This window comes from Hyaena hyaena, unplaced genomic scaffold (assembly GCF_003009895.1).
Source record: "Hyaena hyaena isolate Hyena2069 unplaced genomic scaffold, ASM300989v1 scaffold_434, whole genome shotgun sequence".
Taxonomy (NCBI): domain Eukaryota; kingdom Metazoa; phylum Chordata; class Mammalia; order Carnivora; family Hyaenidae; genus Hyaena; species Hyaena hyaena.
Genome location: NW_024081069.1, coordinates 1,586,231 through 1,611,464, shown reverse-complemented (window position 1 = coordinate 1,611,464; position 25,234 = coordinate 1,586,231). Strand labels below are relative to the sequence as shown.

The 25,234-nt window shown below is 39.2% G+C and overlaps 2 protein-coding genes across 2 annotated transcripts in view; both read right to left on the bottom strand.

The window, feature by feature from the left end:
- IQCG (IQ motif containing G) overlaps nt 1–18,287 on the bottom strand; it is a gene marked incomplete at its 3' end in the record, with an annotated part of 39,447 nt that extends 21,160 nt beyond the window's left edge. Inside the window, exons 1-5 of the mRNA XM_039253034.1 lie at nt 18,226–18,287; nt 14,152–14,220; nt 12,815–13,082; nt 6,116–6,351; nt 1,980–2,108 (exon numbers count right to left, since the gene is read on the bottom strand). Coding sequence (XP_039108965.1) covers nt 1,980–2,108; nt 6,116–6,351; nt 12,815–13,082; nt 14,152–14,186 — 668 coding nt within the window. The remainder of the gene's footprint in view (nt 1–1,979; nt 2,109–6,115; nt 6,352–12,814; nt 13,083–14,151; nt 14,221–18,225) is intronic.
- Nucleotides 15,624–15,956, bottom strand: LOC120245872 (60S ribosomal protein L37-like). Its single transcript, XM_039253042.1, has one exon. It carries the CDS (start codon nt 15,954–15,956, stop codon nt 15,636–15,638), a length of 321 nt encoding a protein of 106 aa, XP_039108973.1. The 3' UTR covers nt 15,624–15,635.
- Nucleotides 18,288–25,234: the final 6,947 nt, after the last annotated feature.

Sequence of the window (25,234 nt, the reverse complement as noted above, 5' to 3'; positions counted from 1 at the left end):
ATGGTAGTGGCACAAAACTAGATACACAGATCAATGAAACAGCATAGAAAACCCAGAAATAAACCCAAAATTATTTGGTCAGTCAATCTTTGACAAAGCAGAAAAGAAAACCCAATGGAAAAAGGACAGTCTCGTCAACAAATGGCCTTGGGAAAACTGGACAGAAACATGCAAAAGAAATAAATTTGCTCACTTTCTTACACTATCTACAAAAATAAATTCAAACTGGATTAAAGACTTAAATGTGAGACCAGAAAAATCCTAGAAGAGCACACAGAAAACATAGACAGTAACTTCTCTGACACTGGCTGTAGCAACTTTTCCTAGATAGGTCCCCTGAGGCAAGGGAAACAAAAAGCAAAATTTGATCAATCAACAAAACCAAAAGGTAACCTACAGAATGGGAAAATATATTTGCAAATGACATATCCAATAAAGGGCTGGTACCCAAAATATAAAAAGAACTTGTAAAAACTCATCACCCAAAACCCAAATAATCCAGTTAAAAAATGGGCAGAAGACATGAACAAACATTTTCAGAAGAAGACATGAGATGGCCAATAGACACATGAAAAGATGTTCATAACACTTAACATCAAGGAAACGCAAATCAAAACTACGATGAGATATCGCTTCATACCTGTCATAATGGCTGAAATCAACAACGCAAGAAACAACAGGTGTTGGCCAAGGATGTGGAGAAAAAGAAACCCTCTTGAACTGCTGGTGGGAATGTGAACTGATGCAGCCATTGTGGAAAACTGTATAGAGGTTAAAAATAGAACTACACTATGATCCAGTAATGGTAGTACTGGGTATTTACCCAAAGATCACAAAAACACTAATTCAGAAGGGATACATGCACCCTTATGTTTATAGCAGCATTATTTACAATAGCCAAGATATGGAAGTAAGCCAAGTGCCCATTGATAAATAAACAGATAAGATGTGGTATATATACAAGGGAATATTATTTGGCCATAAAAATAATGAAATCTTGCCATTGGAGCTAGAGAGTATACTACTAAACAAAACAAGTCAGTCAGAGAAAGACAAATATCATACGATTTCACTTATGTGGAATTTAAGAAACACAAAAAACCACCAAAGGAAAAAAAAAAAGAGAGAGAGACGGGGAGAAAGAGACAAACCAAGAAGCAGATTCTTAAGTATAGAGAACAAACTGATGGTTACCAGAAGGGAGGTGGGGGGGATAGATGAAATAGGTGAGAGAAATTAAGGAGTGCACTTGTTATGATCAGCACAGGATGACTGTGGAATTGTTGAATCACTATACTGTGCACCTAAAACTAATAGAATACTATATGTTAACTAACTTGAATTAAAATTTTAAAAAAAGAAAGATTACTGTATAATAGGAAGAATATTCTTTTTTGTTCTTTCATAGTTTATTGTCAAGTTGTTTTCCATATAACACCCAGTGTTCAGCTCAACAAGTGCCTTCCTCCATGCCCATCACTCCCCTTCCCATCTCCCCCCATCAACCCTCAGTTTGTAATGGAAGAATATTATTGACATATTGTAGATACACATAACTGAAGCCCAGAAATATTAATTATTGTCCCAAGATTAGAACCATAATTTCTGAGTTCTATTTATCTTCCCTGGAAGGCCCCAAATTTGATTTGCTTTAGAAATCAAGGACTTCTGGTGAAAATTTTATAGCACTTTAAGGGGTGCCTGGGTGGCGGGCTCCTGGGTGGCTTAGTCGTTTAAGCGTCTGACTTCGGCTCAGGTCATGATCTCGCAGTTCGTGGGTTCGAGCCCCACATCGGGCTCTGTGCTGACTGCCAGCTCAGAGCCTGGAGCCTATTTCAGAGTCTGTGTCTCCCTCTCTCTCTGACCCTCCCCTGCTCACGCTGTCCCTCTCTCTCTCCTAGAAATAAATAAAAATTTAAAAAAAAGTTTTATAGCACTTTAAAATACAGTATAGCAAATAAATCTGATACTACTCAGACCTGGCAATACTATCATAGAAATGCATTTTGTTTTCCCTCTCTTTGCCCAAAGCTTCCAGGAGACTGGTGAAAGTGCCTGACTGCTGCAGCTCCTGCATGGTTTCCGTAATTACATCACTGAAAAACTGCCTATAAGAGAAACAAGAAAGATGAGTTAATGAGATAAATTTTCTTATGTTTACAAAGGGTTACAGAAGTCACACAAATTAAGATCTGGAATGAAAATCAGAACTAAGTTGGAATTATTCCTGGAATGCAAGAATAGTTTAACATTAGGAAGTCTATTAATGGAGCAGCGCCTGGGTGGCTCAGTCAGTTAAGCATCCAACTTAGGTTCAGGTCATGATCTCACAGTTCATGGGTTCAAGCCCCACATTGGGCCCCACATAGAGCCCTGTTTCGGGCTCCAGGCTAACAATGTGGAGCCTGCTTGGGATGGTCTCTCTTTTCCTCTCTCTCTGCCTCTCCCCCGCTCATGCTTTCTCTCAAAAATAAATAAACCAAGAAGAAAGTCTATTACTAGAATTCATCACATAAACAAAGGCAAAAGGAGAAAAAAAAGCATGACTATCACAAGAGATGGCAGAAAAGGCATTTGGCAAAAATCAATACCCATTCATTTAAAAATAAACATCAAAAACTCTTAGCAAACTAGAAATATAAGAGAACTTCCTTAACCGGATCAAGTTTACATACCAAGTACTAACAAACATTGAATGTACAGTATGATATTATTTATACAATATTTAAAAACATGTAAAACTAGGGGTGCCTGGGTGGCTCAGGCTGTTAAGCATTCAACTTCAACTCAGGGTATGATCTCAGTTCACATGTTCATGTGGCGCCTGAGCTGACAATGTGGAATCCACTTAGGATCCTCTGTTCCCCTCTCTCTGCTCCTCCCCTGCTGGCTCACATGCGCTCTCTCTCTCTCAAACATAAACATTAAAAAAAAAATCATTTAAAACTATATGTACTGTTTAAATAAACCACATACATACCTAATGAAAGTATCACAATACATAACAGAATAATAAACACCGTAATCAGAATAGAGTTCATCTTTGGGGGAAGAGTGAGGGAGACTAGCATCTGAGGCTTCAAACACGGGTGCCTGTTGGTCTGTTGAGCATTTGTCTTCAGCTCAGGTCAAGATCCTGTGGTACGTGAGTTCGATCCTCACATTGGGCTTGCTGCTGTCTGCCCACAGCCCACTTTGGATTTTCTGTCCCCCTCTATCTCTGCTCCTCCCCCACTTGTGCCCGTTTTTCTCTCTCTTTCTCTCTCTTTTTTTTCTATCTCTCAGAAATAAACCTTTAAAATAAAATAAAATAAATTCTTAAGAAAAAAATGCTAAAGCAATCATGGTAAAATGTTAAGATTTGGTGTTTACACACATTTAAGTATTCATTATTTCATTATTTATATTCTTCTGCATTTGGGGGTACCTGGGTGGCTCAGTCAGTTGAACATCTAACTTTGGCTCAGGTCATGATCTCACAGTTTGTGAATTCAAGCCACCCATCGGCTTGCTGCTGTCAGCCTGTCAGCACAGAGCCCACTTTGGATCCTCTGTCCCCCTCTCTTTGCCCCTTCCCTGCTTGCTCTCTTCTCTGTCTTCTCCCTCAAAATTATATTTTGCTGCGTTTTATATTTTATTATTTATTTTATTTTTTTTAATGTTTGTTTATTTTTGAGAGAGAGGGAGAGAGACAGAATGTGAATGGGGGAAGGGAGGAGAGACACAGACTCCAAAGCTGAGCCATCAGCACAGAGCCCAATGTGGGGTTTGAACCCATGAGACATGAGATCATGACCTAGGCCGAAGTCAGACGCTCAACCAACAGAGACCTGGGTGCCTCATCTCTCTCTCTCAAAAATAAATAAATAATTCAAAAAATTTTTTAAAGAGCTAATAAAACCCTCACATTTTAGAGATGAGTAAACCCAGGCTCAGGAAGTTTAAATACCTTGCCTAAGTTCACATAACTAATTTGAGAAAGAAGTATAACCATATAATTCAGGTTTCCTGACTCCTAGTCCATTGTTGTTTATAATATTCTCATGGGTAGAGAATTTTAAAAACTGCTATTTAATGTTTTGATATAGAGTCAGCAAGAGTTACACTCACTATTTTACATAATAATTTATTAACAACAGTTCAAAGAAAAAGATTCAAAAACTATACTAAGAAAAAAGTTACTACACCAAAGTAAAAAAAAACAATTGAAAAGATATAAGCCATCACATGGAGACTGAAAAGGACATTAACAAGACTGGGTGTTTATAAGCTGGATACCTTTCTGTCATGTATACAAATCCGAGCCAGATTGATTTTAACAAGAAACATTAATGAACAAACAGGGACTCTAGATGCTGGCGAGGATGTAGAGAAATGCACACCCTCCTACACTGTTGGTGGGAATGGAAACTGGTGCAGCCACCCCTGGAAAACAGTGTGGAGGTTCCTCAAAAAATTAACACTAGAACTCCCCTATGACCCAGCAATAGCACTGCTAGGAATTTACCCAAAGGACACAGGAGTGCTGATGCATAGGGGCACATGGACCCCAATGTTCATAGCAGCACTCTCAACAATAGCCAATACATGGAAAGAGCCTAAGTGTTTATCTACTGACGAATGGATCAAGAAGATGTGGTTTATCTATACAATGGAATACCGCATGGCAATGAGAAAGAATGAAATCTGGCCAAGTGTAGCAACGTGGATGGAACTTGAGGGTGTTATGCTGAACGAAATAAGTCAGGCAGAGAAGGACAGATATTATATGTTTGCACGTACAGGTGGATTAGGAGGAACTTAACGGAGGACCATGGGGGAGAAGAAGGGGAAAAACAGTTGGGGAGAGGGAGGGAGGCAAACCATGAGAGACTCTTGAATACTGAGAACAAACTGAGGGCTGATGGGAGTGGGGGAGAGGGGAAGGGGGGTGATGGGCATGGAGGAAGGCACGTGTTGGGATGAGCACTGGGTGTTACATGGAAACCAACTTGACAATAAACTATGAAAGAAAATAAAGACAAGAAACATTACCCCTCTGATGGAGGGATTGAAAGGTTTTCCTATAAAAGGACAAATAAATAAATATAAATAAATAAAATAAAATAAAATAAATAAATATAAATAAAATAAATTTTTTTTTGCAAGCCATAAATTCTCTGTTGCAACTACTCAATTCTGCTGTTGTAGTATGAAAACAATAGACAATATGTAACCAAATGAGCAATGCTATATTCCAATAAAATTTATTTTCAAAAACAGACCACAGGCTGCATTTGGCTAGTGGCCCTGGATAATTGCTCTAAGCATTCATTTACCAACAATACTTATCACATTACATCCTCTTTTATTTTTTATTTTATTAAAAAATTTTTTAATGTTTATTTATTTTTGAGAGAGAGACAGAGACAGAGCGTGAGCAGGGGAGGGGCAGAGAAAGAGGGAGACATAGAATCTGAAGCTGAGTCCAGGCTCTGAGCTGTCAGCACAGAGCCCAACATGGGGCTCAAACTCAAGAACAATGGGATCATGACCTGAGCTGAAATCGGATGATCAACAAACTGAGCAACCCAGGCACCCCATATTATGCTTTTATAATAGTATTATACTATTAAACTTAACAGGCTTGTCAGCAAGCCAGTTGACAACAAAAAACTGAATACTGAGACAATGGAAACTGAGACTACTTTTAAGAAATTCTCTGGGCACCTGGGTGGCTCAGCTGGTTAAGTTCCCACTCTTGATTTCATATCACAGTTAGAGATTGATCCCTGAGTTGGACTCTGCTTGGAGTGGGGAGCCTGCTTAAGATTGTCTCTCCCCCTCTGTCCCTCTTCCCCACTCTCACTCTCCTTCTCTAAATATAAAAAAATAAATAAAATAAATATAAAAACTGGAAACAAAGGCTCAACAACTTGCCCATGATCATATAGCCACCATTCTTTCAATTGTACTACATTTCCTCTGGGCAGTCTTTAGCTAATCCCATTATCAGTAGTAGCTTTGCATATAATGACCAATTCATAAGAGAAGACAGCAGTCAGTCACCCTTGCGTCCATTTTTCATCCATAATAAATACACTATTACATTTCCAAATATGATCTCCTTCCTTACCTATCCACCTGAATTTTTTTCAGTGTCTCTGTAGACATTATGGTCTGTCTTGTAGGTTTTTTGAAGACAAGATCTTGCATTTTGTTAAATTCGTCAGCCAATTGGCTTCCTTGTCCGATTTCTGGCAACTTGGTTTCTTCTTTAGGTAAGAATGGACTGGACATTTTCGAGGTTTTGGGGGCATCTGAAAGTTTTTCTAAGTTCTTTCCTTCAAAATTAACTTCTTTATTTTTTTTCTAAAAACAAGAAATAGTGTTTTATGTAATACAGATTTTTAAGAGTAAAGAAACAATGCTATACAGGGCCTCTGCCTACATTTTTCAACCTCATTTTCGGCCACTTGTATTCAACACACAAGAAAATTACCCTTTTCTTCAGCCACACAAACCACGTCCTGCTATTTTGTGCTTTCCTGCCTCTAGACAATATTCCTTTTCTTTTCTTTTTTTTTTTTTTAATGTTTTATTTATTTCTAGGAGAGAGAGAGAGACAGCGTGAGCAGGGGAAGGTCAGAGAGAGAGAGAGGGAGTCACAGACTCTGAAATAGGCTCCAGGCTCTGAGTTGGCAGTCAGCACAGAGCCCGACACGGGGCTCGAACCCACGAACCGCGAGATCATGACCTAAGTGAAAGTCGGACGCTTAACCGACTAAGCCACCCAGGCGCCCCGACAATATTCCTTTTCTTTTCTTTTTTTTTTTTTTAATGTTTTATTTATTTCTAGGAGAGAGAGAGAGACAGCGTGAGCAGGGGAAGGTCAGAGAGAGAGAGAGGGAGTCACAGACTGAAACAGGCTCCAGGCTCTGAGTTGGCAGTCAGCACAGAGCCCGACACGGGGCTCGAACCCACGAACCGCGAGATCATGACCTAAGTGAAAGTCGGACGCTTAACCGACTAAGCCACCCAGGCGCCCCGACAATATTCCTTTTCTGTCTTTCCTCAGTGTACCACCAGGTAAGCTTTAAAACTATGATCAAAGGAAAAGTTATTTGTGAAACATCTCCATTAGCAGACATTTACCATATTGTAATTATTTGTATAAATGTCTCCATCAGATTGTAAATTCTGTGAGAGAAGGGACAGTTAGAGATTTTGGTGCACCTCAAAATCTTTCTGAAACAGGGCAACCTGAGTGGCTCAGTCAGTTAAGCCTCCGACTCTTGATTTTGATTTAGGTGATGATCTCACTGTTCATGAAATTGAGCCCCATGTCAGACTCTGTACTGACAGCAAGAAGTCAACTTGAGATTTTCTCTCTCTCCCTCTCTTGCTGCCCCTCCCACTTGCTCTCTCTCTCTCTCAAATATAAATAAATAAATAGGGGTGCCTGGGTAGCTCAGTCTGTTAAGATACTACTCTTGATTACGGCACAAATCATGATCTCATGGTTCTTGAGTTCAAGCTCCATGTTGGGCTCTAGACAATGCAGAGACCGCTTGGGATTCTCTGTCTCCCTCTCTCTCTGCTCCTCCCCTGCTCACGATCTCTCGGTCTCAAAAATAAATAAACATTAAAAATAGACAAACAGGGGCACCTGGGTGATTCAGTGGGTTAAGTGTCCAACGTTAGCTCAGGACATGATCTCAGTTTGTGGGTTCAGGCCCTGCATCGGGCTCTGTGCTGACAGCTCAAAGCCTGGAGTCTGCTTCAAATTCTGTGTTTCCCTCTCTCTCTGCCCCTCCCCCCTCTCAAAAAATAAATAAACATTAAAAAAATTTTAAATAATCAAATATTTTAATAAATTCAATTCTTTTGTAGGCACCTAGGTGATTCAGTCAGTTAAGCATCTGACTTCAAGTCAGGTCATGATCTCACAGTTTGGGAGTTCAAGCCCCACATGGGGCTCTGTGCTGACAGCTCAGAGCCTGGAGCCTGCTTTGGATTCTGCATCTCTTTCTTTCTCTGTCCCTCCCCATTTTTGCTCTCTCTCTTTCTCTCTCATGCTGGGAGCCGCACCGGCCTCTCTGGATGGCAGTCACAGCAAGGAAATGGCAATGTTTGCACAGCTTCTGCCATGAGAAATGAAGACTAATATCTCCTTTTGCTACTACTGGCTCATGGTGGAAATGAGCCTGCTGGTATTGACTAGGCCTCCCAATATTCCATATCAGACCCATATTCTGAATACAAATACCTCATAAGGAAAAGCATATTCCTGCCTTTACAAAAGAGACTTTAGATGAAAGCTCTATGGGCGATTGTCAAAAGGCTCTTCCTATGGGCATTGCAGATCCAAGACTTAGATAATAAAGGAGGTTAAGAACACAATAGTTACTATTGAGCCTGGCCCCATATCAGAAGAGCCTAATTTATACTTAAGGTACAGATAAGTACAGAACATAACTTACTAATTGGTGATGTATGGCAGTCCCTTCCTCAAGGCCTACATTCCACAAACACCCTCCCTTACACTGGCAACTGGGATGAGGATAGATAAGAGTAGCTAAAACATAAACCCAGGTGCAAAGATGGACACATTTAGGGCCCCCATGATGGCTTCCACACACAAACCAATTCAGAAACATTCATCCTCTTGAGAGCCAGACAGAATGACTCCTAGCTTATCTATATACAACCTAACCTATATATTATCCTGTTGATCACTAAGAGCATCCTTGGTTGTAAATTCACTATGACTGAGATAATTCTGCAAAATATCAAAAACTTGTTATCGCAAAAGGCCTCCCATTGTAGAAATTCCTTTCTCTGACTTCATGTTGTTGCTGAACCTTTAAATAAAGACACAAAAAACCGACAGGACAGAGATGCCTGCCTGGTGATCAGAAAGAATCTCGGGGCTCTCTCACTCTCTTTCGCCGACACCGTTCATCCTTCAGGGACCCCTGGACCTGTCGGAGCCGGCGTGGCCTCCGACACTCTCAAAAATAAATAATTAAAAAATAAAGTAAAATAAAATAAATAATTCTTTGGAGAATAAGATTGGATAATAAATGTGGCCATCTTTAATAGTTTCATTGCCTAGTTTCATTAGGTATGGGAGACTCAAAATGCTCATTGAACATATGAATTTCAAATATAAAGAATAAAAGGAAAATCATATCAAAGAGTATAAGTTGGTATAATTAGTAGTGTGGTATAGATTTTAAAGTCATTTAGGAAAAGGCCAAAATAATTTATTTTTCAGACCCAAATTGAACACTAAAGGGTAGGCATGAACCATGGGAATAGCATATGTCTTTTAACTGATGATTCCTACGTAATCTGTGGCTAAAAGCTTTAGCTTTTGAGAGGCCATATAACATAGTGATTATGCCTAAAAACTCTGAAACCAAACTTCCTTATTTGAATCCTGGCTTTATTTCTTACTAAACCATATTAAATTAAGAACTATTTAATATCTCTAGGCCTCCATTTTCCCATTGGTAAAATAGAGATAATAGTACCTGCCCTCATAGGGTTATTAAAAGGATTAAATAAATTAATATACATAAAGCATTTAGAACAGGACACAGAACTTAGTGAGTCGTGCATTTGTTATGATTACTTAAATTCTCATGCTGTCCTACACACAGAAGAAAAGTTTATTTTCACACTGACACCAAAGCCTAGGTCTTCCTTAGCTAAACTTCAACTAGCCCAGAAATGTTAAAAACTATCCATGAATGGTTAATAAACACAGACTCAACGACATTTCTCTTTACATCAACAATAAGCAAAGATTCAGATCTGAGGAAAACATTTATAAGCAAGTACAAAACAAAATGCCACCTTAAATAAGAATTAAGTTTTTAAAATGTCTTTTAAATTAAAATTAATTTGGCTACAAAGAGAATAGAAGTGTAGTGTTTTAACAATTGAACTGAAACTTACCTAGACGTAAGGAAACCCTGAAGGGTGGTTATTCTTTTAGATTTTACCTAGGTAGGGAAGGGTAGGGAAGGGGACAGCATAAGGCCTAGGAGGCTCTGTTTTTCTATTTCCCTGTTTTTCCTTTACCTTTATGCTTGTGCATCTGGAAAAGGAAGCAAATGTGTCAAGAAGCCTGATTTACTGATTACTACAAATAAATATGAATTTTCCCTTAAAAGAGAGAATTTAAGGGAACTAGCTAATTATTTTAGTTCATTCGCTAAAAAATATTTATATATAGCACACACTATGTACAAGGTAGGGTATTAGACTCTAAGGGAAAAGGTAAGAGAAACAATATCCCTGCAGGAAAGCTCTTCCCAAATTTTGGTCCACTTACTCCCACTTTTGGTAGAATCTGATACATTAGTGTATTTTTCATTATGCTACTTCATGCTTTTACAAATTAAAATCTATTTGGAGATGTCCTTAGCTATAAAAATGTCTATAAAAGAGTGATAATGCTAACTAATCTTTCATCCCAAGGTTGTTGGAAAGGCTAAACAATATGAAGCCTTTGGAGAAAGAAAACATCCATGTATATACTAAGGACTTAAAATATAATCCTATGCCCTTACAGGGCAATGACATTGTAAAATTAATGAGCTAGAAGTACTATTATGAAGTAAAAGAATTATCTTAAGAGATTCATAATTTAATTTCATAAAGTTGTAGAACTAACTTATAATGACAAAAGAGCTGTTAAGCTTCTATCAATCAAGATAAGAGTACACTACCATAAAATCACAAGCAGGGGCCTCTGTTAAGTCAGAAAATTTTGCGGGTGAAGATCACTATCACAAATCAGAATAAAATAGTGCAAAAATTTTGTTCTTTAATTAGTGAAGTAGTGACTGCTGCTGAATTGTTCATAGATTTGGGTTTTTCATTCTCTCTTGAGTTTCTATGAAGGCAAATTACCTTTTATTAGCCTGAGAATATCACTGATAAGTCTCATAAGGTTTTATCTTGTTAACTATCTTTTTATTTTTGATTGTCACTGAAGGAGACAATAAATAAGAAGGAAACCCTAGAATCTTTACTATTTATTATCTAGCTTAATGTATGAATTAGACTCTTATTCTAAATGCATTGAAAGGCTTAGTTCTTGGGTTTTTGATCTCTTTGCCTTTCATAAATTGATAAAAAATTAATTTGTTACAAAATTCCTGATCTCATTAATGTAATTTTTTTCCAAGTTTTTTTTTTTTTTTTTTTTTTTTAATTCTAGTTAGTTAACATATGGTAAAACTGGTTTCAGGTATAGAATTTAGTGATTCACCACTTACATATAACATACAGTGCTCAACACAAAGTGCCCTCCTTAATGCCCATTATCCATTTAGCCCATCCCCATGCCCACCTCCTTCCATCAACCCTCAATGTTCTCTATAGCTAAGCCTGTTAATGTTGTTTTAAAACTAACCTGAAACTCACAGAATGTTAGCATTGGAAGGGACTATGTGGATCACTTAGCTAAAACTCTATTACACTTTAGGGGAACCTGGCTAGCTCAATCAGTGGAGCATGCAACTCTTGACCTCATGGCTATGAGTTTGAGTCCCGCATTGGGTGTGGAGATTACTTAAAAAAAAAAAAAAATTAAAACACACACACACACACACACACACACACACACACACACACTTCATCACATTTTACAAATGAGAACATGAAGACCAAGAAAGTGAAATGAACTGACAGTACTCAACTAAACTGCAAAGAGCTCCTGGCTCCAAATCCAGTATTCTTTAAAGTAATTTTTATTAAGTTTTTTGAGAGAGAGAATGAGCAGGGGAGGTACAGACAGGGAGGGAGAGAATCTGAAGCAGGCTCCACAGCATCAGTGCAAGGCCAGATGTGGGGCTTAAACTCATGTACCATGATCTGACCCAAAACCAATGGTTGGACACTTTGACTGAGCCACCCAGGTGCTGCTCCAAATCCAGTGTTCTATTAAAATTTTGTATAACTTTCAAACTTTAATAAAAGTTTAACAAACCCAGACTATACATATCATCATAATAATTATTATTTAAAAACTGTAAGGTGAAATTAAATGTAATTATCTAGTCACAATAAATATGGACTTCTTTTCCATTAGACATGGAAAGCAATGAACTATGTTGTTTGTGTAGCAATTTTCATCTGTCATAGAATCAGAATTAGTATATTCTGTACAAATCATATAAGGTAATTTTGCTGAATAAATGTGTATTTGTACTTATAAATTTTTTTCATTTTACACTACAACCTAAGTTATTTAAATTTATAAGAGCTTGAGAATTTGTGAAAATTTTGCTATCAAGTTGAATGTTTTGATAATTCGATAGCCCTTTGAGGAGGAGTCCATAACACCACTGAAAATGGCTGACATAATGGTGTAGCTGGAAATCCAAAAGGCAGGTTGTAACAAATTCAACAACATAACAAAGTCATTTTAGAATAAAGAAACATTAAGAAGGTCCAACTGAATTTCCTCCCACTACTGTTCAATTAGCTTTCAGCAGATAAGGAATAGAAGACAGGTACGACAACTCAGTAATCTGGCTACTCTCAGTACATACACCATATACTGATTTAACTATAGGCCTTTTTGAATGATGCCAACATATCAGAAGAAAAGGATACTCTGACTGGCAATGTCTCTTGAGCTAATGGTATCTCACCCCATCGATTCAGAGTACATATCTCAGGTAATTATTACAGCCTTTTTAATCTCAGATAAAGGTGCTATTTCCTGTGTTAAATTTAATGGCATAAATACTGTACATGATAGAGAAATAAAAAGAAAAGAAAGCAAAAATCAAATCATGGTGAGTGTATATACCACACTGACACTTTGTCCTCTTTCATACTGAACTGGCATGATGTAGTTCAGAATAGAGAGCTGATCTGTGGTATCCTCCAGAACTGCAGAGATCCTCAGCACATCTAGAATGGAGAGTGGTTCTATGATTTCCGGGATGATGTCTATGTTTGTTTCTTCAGCTGTTTCTTTTTCTTCCTCTACAGCAGCAGGTGGCTCACCTATTACTGACACTGTCATCTCAGAATGCCAGACTTTTGATTGAAGATTTGAGGCTTCTAATTGGTCTCTAAAGAAACAGAAAAAAAGAAAAGTAAAAAAAAGTCGGCCACCAAATGTTTAAAAATTGCATAAACTCAAAAGCACAGGGAACATATAGATTGGCTCCTGTGAAGGCCATATTGTCTAATAATATAACCAAGATAAAGAACAAAAGTAGTTCACATGTGGTTCTGCTAAATATCTCCCTGTGACATTCTGACTAACCAAAGACAAGCCACTTGCTGGGTAAAATTCTGTGTAACCCATACTATTTGGCTATGCCTTACCAATTTGAATTTGAACCCAAATTAACTTTTTTTCTAGCAACATCTTTAGATGCTAACCAAAAGTGTCTCATGATTAATAAAAAATGGAATATAGCAGGAGCACCCAGCTGGCTCAGTCTGTGGAGCATGTGACTCTTGATCTTAGGGTTGTGAGTCTGAGCCCCAGGTTGGTACACAGTTTAAAGAAAAAAAAAAGGATTTAAAAAATACGTTAACAACAAAAACAAAATGTAGTAACCAGTCTCCAAAGTGGGCCCATATGAGTCTTACCTTCTTGTATTCATGCCCTTTCTCTCCCATATTAATAGGACTAACTAAGCTATGTAACCAGTAGGATATTATGGGTTCCAAGGTTAGGTGATAAAAGACATTGCAGCTTCTCTCTTACTGTCTCATACCTTTCACTCTGTGAGAAGCCAGCTGCCTTGTCATGAGGACACTTAAACAGCCCTTTGGAGAAGTCTGTGAAGGAGAGAACTATGGCTTCTTACCAACAGCCAGCATCAACTCCCCAGCTATGTGGGAGTGAATCTTGCAGCCCCAGTCAAATTTTCAGATGATTACAGTCCCGGGCAATTTCAGCCTTATGACAGACCCCAAGCCAGCACCATCCATTCAGCTAAGCTGCTCCCAAATTCCTGACCCACAGAAATTGTGTGAAATAATAAAAGTTTGTATTTTAAGTTACTAAGCTTTGGGATAATTTATTACACAGCAATAGATAAATAAATAAATTTAGCATAAGGCATAATTCAAATATGTTTATACACATGCACACATACACAAAATAAACTGGAATTTTGAACATACTCTTCCATTCCTCTTAAGCTACTTGTAACTTCCATGGTACACGTACAATCTCACAAGAAATGCAGTCACCTAAAATGGGAAAAAAACACTGAGATTAGTTTAAGGGAGTGTTGAGTGACATTTAAATTATTGCTATCCTTTCATTAAGAAGAAATTAAAGAATTATGAGTGCTGTGGCATATCTCTTTTTTATGCTTATCAGAGCAGTCCCAGCAATGGAAAAACCTCTGACATCATGTGATGCAGGACTATTAAGTAGTCAATTTAATTACTGACAAATGAAATTATTGGTAAATGAAATCTTTGAGTTTGTTCTTATGGTGAATTATATACAACATGGTTTTCATATTATATTATATTCTGCTTTTTAATTGGCAATATTTATATAATAGATTTACTTTTCTGTTATTCTGATTACTAAAATGTTTAATTAGATCATTTCATTTCCCTGATCTGTCGGATAACAAAATTTATTGCACTTGGGCTTAGAATACACAAAGATTGTATTTAGGAAAGCTGCATTAACTTGTTGGGATGAACACTGGGTGTTGTATGTAAGCCAATTTGACAATAAATTATATTTAAAAAAAAAAAAAAAGCAAAGCTACATTAATCCTGAAAATCCTAAAAGTAGTTTACTACTGCTATCAAGATATTACATTTCCATAAGCCAAAAACCCTTTGGTGCTTAAATGAGCTTTATAATAAGAACATCCTATGGAGAATTTTGCTCTATGTTGAATGAATAGTGAATGTTAAGTTTCCAATATTATTTTGTATAAATGTGGTATGTTTCACAAAACAGAAGTCTCATATGTAAAAATGAAAACACTTAAGATAGAATCTTTATATAAACTGAATAAAGGATACTCCGACCTAGCCAAATTTTCTGGTACAAGGGCATTCTTAGGAGAAAGTATCATGGTGTTAAGGAGATTTTGTTCTTTTGTTGTGTTGTTGTTTATTTTTCCTTTTTTTAGGCTTGGGGCATAGGTAAATGTGCTTCATGCAATAAGATAGGGCTATGCTAATGCACTATTCGTTGTGTTCATGCTGTTCTGGTTTTTCATTCCTCAACGATAGAAATCTAGGAGTCATTCCTGCTTCCTCCTTCATCTTGACCTCAGCATTTCCCAATCCAAGCCATCACTAAGCCCTGTGGATTCTTTTTTCTTTTTCCATATCCCCCAACACTATGCTGGACCTGGCTATTATTTCTTGCTTGAAGAACTCTAACAGCCCCCAAATTGGAAGCAATCTTTTTTAAATGAAAAATTGAAAATATAAAAAATTAAAATCAATTTTTAAAACAGGAAATCTGATCATGTCTCTCCTTAGAACCCTTCCATGGTTTCCCATTGCCTTAGGATAAAAGCTAAAATTCTAAACTTGACCCATAAGGCCTGCACGATTTGTCCCTGCTCTGTTCCTCCTCACATATTCACTTGGCACTGCCCCTCCCCCCCTTTTTTAAACCAGAACATTTATCTTGTGACTAATCGTTGAAATCTTTCAGATGAACTGGATGCTGCAATAGCTGCCCTCTTGGGTTTAGGTGTTGTTCCTTCACGGAACCCATGCCTGAATCTGCAGTATATAATTTTTAGGGGTCTTATTTGACTGGTCCTAGTGGTATTCCATCTTTTAACCTTGGCACTCCAGTTATACTTTCTCTTCCATCTGGCAAGATAGCCACATTTGCCACAGGTTAACTTCTGCAGGTGGTAGGCCTTAGAGCTATAGCGGTGGCACAATGTGTGTGTCTTATTGCAATGCTTTCCAAAGGATGACGTCCCCTTCATCATCTTGTTTCCACAACTGAGACCAAAGAGCGGCACTGTCTTTTTCTTGTTCTCAGGGCTCCAGCCTTGATGGGCTTCTTTTAGTTCTTCCATGGAATCACGGCACCTTCCAACTCAGATCTTTGCACACGCTAAGATTTAATTTTTTTAACGTTTATTTATTTTTGAGAGAGAGAGAGGCACAGAGTGCAAGTAGGGGAGGGGCAGAGAGGGAGGGAGACACAGAATCCAAAGCAGGCTCCAGGCTCTGAACTGTCAGCATAGAGCAGGACACGGGGCTTGAACCCACAAACCGTGAGATCATGACCTGAGCCGAAGTCAGACACTTAACCAACTGAGCCAGCCAGGCGCCCCTATTCCTTCTATTTGAACCACTTTTCCCCTCACCTCTTCACTTTATAAAGTCCCACTGATCGATCAGATACCAGCTTAAATCAGCGGCATTTTGCCGGGTATCTGTCATTTGCTCTAAATCCAATCTGCACCATTTTTCTGTGTCTGAGAGGCTGACCATATGGAGTGCATTAACAGGAGATTCCACAGAGACTCTAAGTGTAGGAGTGAGATCAAATGTTTATCTTCCCAGTTCCCTCCCTGCCAGATCACCATTGGTTGGCTGTTTCTCTGTCAGAGACCATAGCACCTGTCAAGCAATCATCTCCATATTGCCCTCTCTTGGGGGCTTAGGTAACTATTTCTGCTCCATGTCCCCGGAGACTAAAATCATCCCTTATAGTTTCACTTCTGCCAACATTTTTGTAAGCAGACCTTTTATTACATTCTGAACACTATTATTGTTTCCATCCAGGGCAATACTGACTGATGCAATGATCTATGTGTGTATACACATACACACACACACACACACACACACACACACACAAGTATACAAAATATATATACATGTGCAAATAGCTAAAACAAAAATTTCATAAAAACATTTACCCTTAACATGTGTTATACATTCTGATACTTCTGATTCTGTCATATTTCGTGTAAAAAGTATTTTACTTATTACTTTCAGGTAATCTATATACCCAACATGCAGCTTGAACTCACAACCTTGAGATCAAGAGTCCCAATGTCTAGGGATGCCTGGGTTGTTCAGTTGGTTAAGCGTCTCACTTTGGCTCAGGTCATGATCTCACAAGTTCATGAGTTCAAGCTCTGTGATGGGCTCTGTGCTGACAGCTCAGAGCCTAGAGCCTGCTTCAAATTCTGTGTCTCCTTCTCTCTGCACCCCCTCCAACTCACATGCTCTTGTGTGCTCTCTCACTTAAAAACAAAATAAACATTAAAGTCACGTGCTCTACTAACTGAGCCAACCAGGTGCCTCTGCATAAAAAGTGTTATAATCACAATACACTACTGGGCCATCAGGTGCAGTTTGAAAAATGCCTTCTGCAAGTGACATCAGTCTGGATCAGGATTCCCCTGTTCAAGTGCCCACTGCACTCTTATTTTCCTGCAGAGCTCTCTTCACAATCTGTAATGTTGTCATTCCTCACCACTGGACTGTTAAGTGTCATGAAAGCAGTAACCAGGGTAAGGACACTCACTATTATAGCCTGTTTCAGGCCCTGTGCTCAATAAGTATTTGTAGAGGAAATGAATGAACAAGGAAATGAAACCAACATTTAATGTGTTATTCCTCCCAGGACTATTTACACTTAGATTTCTAATATGCCTAATGGTAGGACTGTAGTATTTCTGGGATAAAGAAAACTGGATGGATGGAGTGAATTATAAGGTACATACATTCTATCGTATGTACCGTATCGTATGTATCGTATTTAAGAAAGAATCTGATTTTAAATATGACTTATAGATATCTATTTTATAAAAACTTGGAGTCATCCTTTTCTCTCTCATTCCTTACCCATCAGCAAACCCTGTCAGTGCTACATTTAAAATATATTAAAAATATATATATATATTCAGAATTGCAGTACTTATCACTCCTGTCTACATGACATAACCTATCAGGATCATCACAATAGCCTGGTTGTTCTCCCTGCTGGTGCCCTTGCTTCCCTTCAGTCTCAACAGAGTAACCGTGTTAAAATGTTAAGTCTAATTGAGTCACTCCTTATTATAGAGCCCTCAAATGGTTTCTCTTCTCAGAGTAAAAGCCTTCTTTACACTGGCCTCCCTGCTTAATTTTTTTCCTCCATAGAGAAATTTTCTCACATTGGCTTCTAATGTGCCATATATTTTACTTGCTTAATGCCTTGCTCTCTCTCTAGGACGTAAGCTCCACGGGGGTTGAGACCCGTAGTTTTGTTTACTGCTGTAATCTCCGAGGCAACAAAACTTGGTACACGGTAGCCCTTCAATCAACTGTTGAATAAACGAATGTCATCCACAGAGAAATCCAAGTAAATGTGCAATAATTAGGCAGTGTAAACCTCTGAAGACCCAACTCGTGTGGGCACGGTGCTGGGCGCCCCACGGGTTTGGCAGCTGAATGAGCTCTCCGTAAAACGCAATAAGGCCTTTTCTGGGCAGTCCTACTCACTCTGTAGTCAAAACGAAGGATGCGGGCAAAAACTTAGGTCATTTCTTCAGAGATAAAGGAGTACGAGAAAAAGAGTAAGGGGGGACAACGTAAAGAGTTCCTGCCTTCGTACTCCTGGCTTTTCTCTTCCACTTTAGGATCCAAGAAGCTCCGTTTACCCTACTCCTTTCCAGAATGATACCCCCAAGTTGGCGAATCAAATCTGGGGTACTGGAGGTGGGTAGATTTCCTCCAGACCAGCTTCACTTTTTCCACCTAAGGAACCAAGCTATGGTGTTTCTCTGGCAACGCTAAACCTCAGGGGACCTTTTTTTCTCCTCCTCTAGCTGGCTACCATCGTGCCTTACTCTGTTTCAAGATAATATATATTGTAGCTTACAAGACAAAATGATAGAGGGAAAGAATTGTAAGAGTTCTCGTGAATGCGGTTTGTTTCCGTCAGAAGGCAATTACTGAGGCCTTTATTTATTTATTTTTTTTGGCGGTCGCGGAAGATGCCTAAACTGAGGGCGGGGCGGAGAAGTGTTTATCCCATAAGGCCACGCGGTGGGGCCTCGCCTTTCTCTTTCCGCCATCTTTGAACCCGTGGAGGTGAGCGGGGCTCCGGCTTTTGAACTTTGGGTGCAAATAAGTGGGGTGAGCTGAACAGTATGCCTCGGCAAGACACTGGTGCGGCTCGGAGACCTTGCCAGCCAGTGATTTCTGTGGATTCCAGCAGCAGGGAAGACAGGATTGAGGAGATGTGGGATTGATGGTGCTGGTCCCCGGACGCCCGGAAAACGCGCCTTCCCGTCATCTGTTGCTCTCTGGGCCTTAGCGGAGTAATAGATGCACTTTGTCCGCTTGAGATTCCCCCCGTTTGAGGCAGTGGCTCCTTTAGTATGAGTTCTTTTTCTGTTTGTTACCACCCCAACCCAGGTTTTGTCTACAGTCTCCCGTTTGCTCAGCTTTTCTTTCCCATTCAGTGCTTTAGTTTTACTTTCTGTGTGTTTCTCTGCTTCCTCGATCTTTTTTTTTCTACTGATCGTGGCATGAATATTTTTTAGGGCTCCCTTTCGGAGTTTCTGGGAGCTATTTCTTTCACTCTAGAATCTTGGCACTTTCGTTTTGGTCCTCGTTTTGGAGTTTGCTCCGTTATCAGCCATTGTCTGAAGCTGGGAAGTCTTGCCCGACTGCTTCTAGTAGAGTTCATGGTATCCTTACGTTACCCCATACTCTTAACATGATATTGCCGAGCAAAAAGGGGATTTGTTTGACCAGTTTAAGAAACGAGAGGGGACTTGGTGGAAAACGTGTTTTGCAAGATTTTAAACTGGTTGTTTGTTTGCTTAAGGCCTGCTGGGAACAGGACTCCTGAAACGACAAATATGTCTGGAAGGTACAAGTTTTAAATTTAATTGCTTTGTATTTGTAGTTTTTTGTCTATTAAGCGTGAAGATGAACGTGAGCTTAAGACTAATGGGAGAAAACTAGATGTTTGCTGATAGCTTTTAAGTAGGGTTCATTACAAGTCAGACCTTACGACTGAAGTGAAATGAGATCTTTTAACAACTTGTTACTCTATATTTTGTTTTAGGTTGTGGTCCAAAGCCATTTTTGCTGGCTATAAACGGGGTCTCAGGAACCAGAGGGAGCACACAGCTCTTCTTAAAATTGAAGGTGTTTATGCCCGAGATGAAACTGAGTTCTATCTAGGCAAGAGATGTGCTTATGTATACAAAGCAAAGAAGTAAGTTTATAATATTAATGCCTTTAAAATTTTTAATTAAGAATTGTCTTGTTTTCTTGTTCAAAGAAGACTTAATAAAAAATGTTGGTAAAGTAGTTGGTACTTTTTTTCCACTTTGGATCTTTGATGATCTTCACTGGAGGGTATAGAAGGATGTTCCTTGTCTAGGTAGTATTAGATTTAGGAATCTTCTGCACTTAGGAAAATTACAGCTGTTAATTGTTTCAAGGAAGGAACCAGCCCCTTATATTAGGCTTTTTTTTTTTTAATGTTTATTTTTGAGAGAGAGACAGCATGAGCAGGGGAGGGGTAAGAGAGGGAGACACAGAATCTGAAGCAGGTTCTGAGCTGTAAGCCGGTCCCTGGGCCTGAACCCATGAACCCTGAGATTGCACCCTAAGGATTGATTCTTAAACTCATTTCACACCATTTGAAGTCTGTGGGGACATGGCTTTCATCTTTGCCCCCTCCCCCTTTCCTTCCTGCAACTGATCCTTTATAATTAAGGTCATCCGTATATTGCTCAAATTCCAGCTTTCCCTGTCTCATTTAGTGAAAGCAGAGGTTATGAAGGAGGCTTCACTCAGGGTTCCCTAGTTCTACTCTTAACCTAGCTAGGATTCATTCCATACCTTCTGCTTTTCCACAAGCCAGGGAACACAGCTTCCTCAGGTTAACACAGGCTATTCTTACCTTCCAGTCTTTGTTCAGTGTTATTTTCTCAGTGAGGCCTTTCCTGGCTATTTAAAATTACCAAAGAAATTTCTCCCTCTCCAGACACACAAACATCTTACAAAAGTGGCTGGCATATAGTAGGTACTTGACTTGTTGCATGAATGATGCCCCAGACTTTTTTAAGTTTCTCTGGTGACCTTTGTGAGCCCCTGGTCAAGAGTTGATCTTGAATTTGTATCACATTTGACTGGTTGCATCTTTCTCATCTCTCTTCTCCCCTTTTACTATCAGCAACACAGTGACTCCTGGTGGCAAACCGAATAAAACCAGAGTAATCTGGGGAAAAGTAACTCGTGCTCATGGAAACAGTGGCATGGTTCGTGCAAAATTCCGAAGCAACCTTCCTGCTAAAGCCATTGGCCACAGAATCCGTGTGGTAAGTACAATTATTAAAGTGTTATCAGTGGATGGTGCTGCAAAATCAACAGCTATTGTGTAGATGTATTATGAACATCAGATTCTTGGCATTAGAGGGAAAGTAGAGGCAGCGTGTTAGAGTCGGTCACGTCTAGGTTTCAGATTTTGCTAAAGCTGTAGGGGTTGGGGATAGTATTTAAATGAACAATTTTCTGGCAGCAAAGATTTATTGGATACAAGTGAAGGTTAGAAAAATTCACCTTTTCCTGGCATAATTCATAACATTCCCATCTTTTTATCAGGACAGTCTTATTAGAATAGTATTTTATAGTAGAAAGTCGATGCTTATGTGACAGTCTTGGTGGAATAGGTGTTACAGGGGTGCCTGGGTGGCTCAGTTAAGCACCAACTTTAGCTTGGGACATGATTTCACCATTTGATCCCTCTTTCAGGCTCTGTGCTGACAGCTCAGAGCCTGGAGCCTGCTTTGGATTCTGTCTCCCTCTCTGTGCCTCTTTCCTGCTTTTGCTCTGCCTCTTTCTCAAAAATAAACATTTATTAAAAATGTAGAAAATAGTTGCTATTACTTACAAGGAAAACCGATGCTTTGGGGCGCCTGGGTGGCTTAGTCGGTTAAGCGTCCGACTTTCGCTTAGGTCATGGTCTCGCGGTTCGTGGCTTCAAGCCCCGTGTTGGGCTCTGCTGACTGCCAGCTCAGAGCCTGGAGCCTATTTCAGAGTCTGTCTCCCTCTCTCTCTGACCTTTCCTTGCTCACGCTGTCTCTGTCTCTCTCTCTCTGCTAGAAATAAATAAATAAATAAATAAATAAATAAATAAATAAAAATATTTAAAAAAGAAAACCGATGCTCATGTTTATTGATCTCAGGGCTCCGGCTCAAATCTTGGAGTCCAGATGCTCTGATTTTCTTTCCTTTCTTTTTTTTTTAATTAAAGAATTTTTTATAAGTTAATTTATTTTAATAGAACACAAGCAGGGGAGGGGCAGAGAGAGGGAGAGACAGAATCCCAAGCAGTCTCCCAGCTGTCAGCATTGAAGCCCCATAGGCTCAAATTCATGAACCATGAAATCATGACCTGAGCCAAGAGTCAGTTGCTTAACTGATTGAATCACCTGGGCACCCCCCCACCTTTTTCATTTTGAGAGAGCGAATGTGAGCAGGGGAGAAACAGATGGGAGAATCCCAAGCAGGCTCCGAGCTATCCATACAGAGCCCATCATGGAAGCTAAGAGTTTGACACTTAACCAACTGAGCCACTCAAGCACCCTTAGATGCTCTGGTTTTCTAAAGTAGTTCCTATTTTCCTTAGTGTTCATTTTGAGTAGACCTGTCAGTATTTTGGGGGTCAGAAAGTACTTTCTTTTTTTTTTTAAATGTTTATTTATTTCTAGGAGAGAGCGAGGCAGCGTGAGCAAGGGAGGGTCAGAGAGAGAGGGAGAAACAGACTCTGAAACAGGCTCCAGGCTCTAGGCTCTGAGCTGGCAGTCAGCACAGAGCGGGATGCGGGGTTCGAAGCCACGAACTGCGAGATCATGCCCTAAGCGAAAGTCGGACGCTCAACCGACTAAGCCACGCAGGCGCACCCCCACCTTTTTGTTTTTTTAAATATTTTTTTTATTTCTAGGAGAGAGCGTGAGCAGGAGAGGGTCGGGGAGGGTCAGAGAGAGGGAGAAACAGCAGAAAGTACTTTTCAACTCTGCTGAGCCATTGAGATTTCTTACCACGAAGTTTTTAATCTGTTACCAGAAGCAGCAAAATTGGGGACACCTGGTGGCTCACTTGTTGGTTAAGTGACTTTGGCTTTGGTTGTAATCTCATGGTTCATGAGTTCAAGCCCTGCAAATTGATCCCTGCATTGGATCTGCACTAACAGTGCAGAGCCTGCTTGGGGTTCTCATTCTGTTTCTCTGCCCCTCCCCTACTTATAGTTTCTCAAAATAAATAAGCTTTTTTTAAAAAACAAAATTGATCGGCTTTTCAGTGCTCCCAGTACAAAGGGTGTTCATCTAGATCACTATAAAAACTTAGTTCTCTGGGTGCCTGGGTGGCTCAGTCAGTTTAGCATCAACTTCTGCTCAGGTCATCATCTCATTGTTCCTGAGTTTGAGCCCTGTGTTAGGCTCTGTGCTGACAGCTCAGTCTGGAGCCTGCTTCAGATTCTGTGTCTCCCTTTCTACCCCTCCCTTGGCTCACACTCTCTTTGTCTCTCTCAAAAATAAACATTAAAAAAATATACAAAAAAGAAAAGACTTAGATCTCTTCCCACTAGAACAGAAGTCATTGGATCCGTTCTAGAGATGAGTAATAGGACAATAGGAGATTTCCACATTGTACTCATAACATTTATGAATTTGTATATTATATGCATCTAATGATGATGTGTTTTCTTTTTTTCTCCTAGATGCTGTACCCCTCAAGGATTTAAACTAACTGAAAAGTAAATAAATAAAGGTGTAGATTTGTTCTCTTGTATTTTTGTTAAATAGCTTAAATTTTTTTTTCTGCACTTCGGTTGCTATATTTAAATGGCGGCAATTACCTACCATTTTCAGAGTACAAGGAAGCCAGGGAGTTCTTTGTAATGGCAATTACAGAGATTAGACAATAGGAAAGTTTAAGTGAAGATAGGATATGCTTATCTTCATATAAGGCCTTACATGGTTGGGAAGGGGGACAAGTAAGCTTTAGTTAGAGGCATTGAGAAGGAGTATCTTGAAGGTTTAAAGTGCTAGAGCACATGTTCTCTGAAAAGCTTTTGTACAGATGGAGTTAGTGTATTCCAGGAAGGACAGGATCCACTAATATTAGCCAGTACAAATATACGTGATGACACTTTTCTAGGTTTCCACATTAAAATGGACCAATAAGTCTTCCCCGTAACCGATTATTTCAACTTTGGTACTGGGTTTATTACATACAACTGTCTTCCTCATTAGATTGAAAGTCCATAAAAGAAACTTAAAATCCTTTTTGATGGCCTTGAGATTACCTTGTTAATGTATGTACTTGTTCAAGATAGATTGCTTGGAAAACTTGTGGCTTAAAAATAGTAGTTGGGAGAACTTGGAGATTATATTGATGTTATGTATAGGCAGGAATAAGATAACCTTCATGTCTATGTCTAGACAAAGTATTCCAGTATATAACACTTGACTGGTAGTAATGTTTTAAGTTAAAAATCTCAAAATAGCAACACGTGCTTTAGGAAAAAGTACTTTTTGGCAGGTTATGGGGCAGGGGCGTTACTGCCTAGGTGGTGTAGCTTTCCTTGGTAACATGTTTCAGACAAAGGGAAACTAAAGCAGTTCTGCAGACTTTTTTTTGTCTCTGAATGTGTTGAAATAAAAGTTTGTACCAAGGCATCAATTTGCCTTGGCTGTATAGTGGCTGTAGAAATTTGATTGTTGCAGTAGCAGCTAGCTAGTCCTTGTATTAACCACTGTTTTGACATTCCACTGAATATATCAACAAGATACTTGGTCAAACGGAGTCCCTTTTACAGTTTTTAATTGTATTTGAGTTCTCTAAGAAGCAGATGCCAAAAAATAATTAGTATGCCAAGTGGGTGGTGGTGGAGTGAGAATGGAGGATTAAAGGAGAAGTTCCAGGAAAGGATTAGGCACTAGTAACATACAGTAATAAAGGTGTGCTTAGTCCAGTGGGAGCCATCCTCAAGTCAAAGTTACTGTTGGGAAGGAAGAACCCAGGTTTCACAGAAATGGCCTTGTGTTTGTTTTGCCAGTGTCATTTGGCCTTATATGGGAAGAATGGCTTCAAGGCAAGATGTGGATGGGTCAGAAGCGGTCTGGGTCCAATGTTAATCATGTTTTCTTCACAATCTAAGCAGTGCATTTCATGGTCACAATTTGCTTATTAGGATCCTAAGGAAATTGACATTGGAAACTCAGGTAAACGGCAGGAC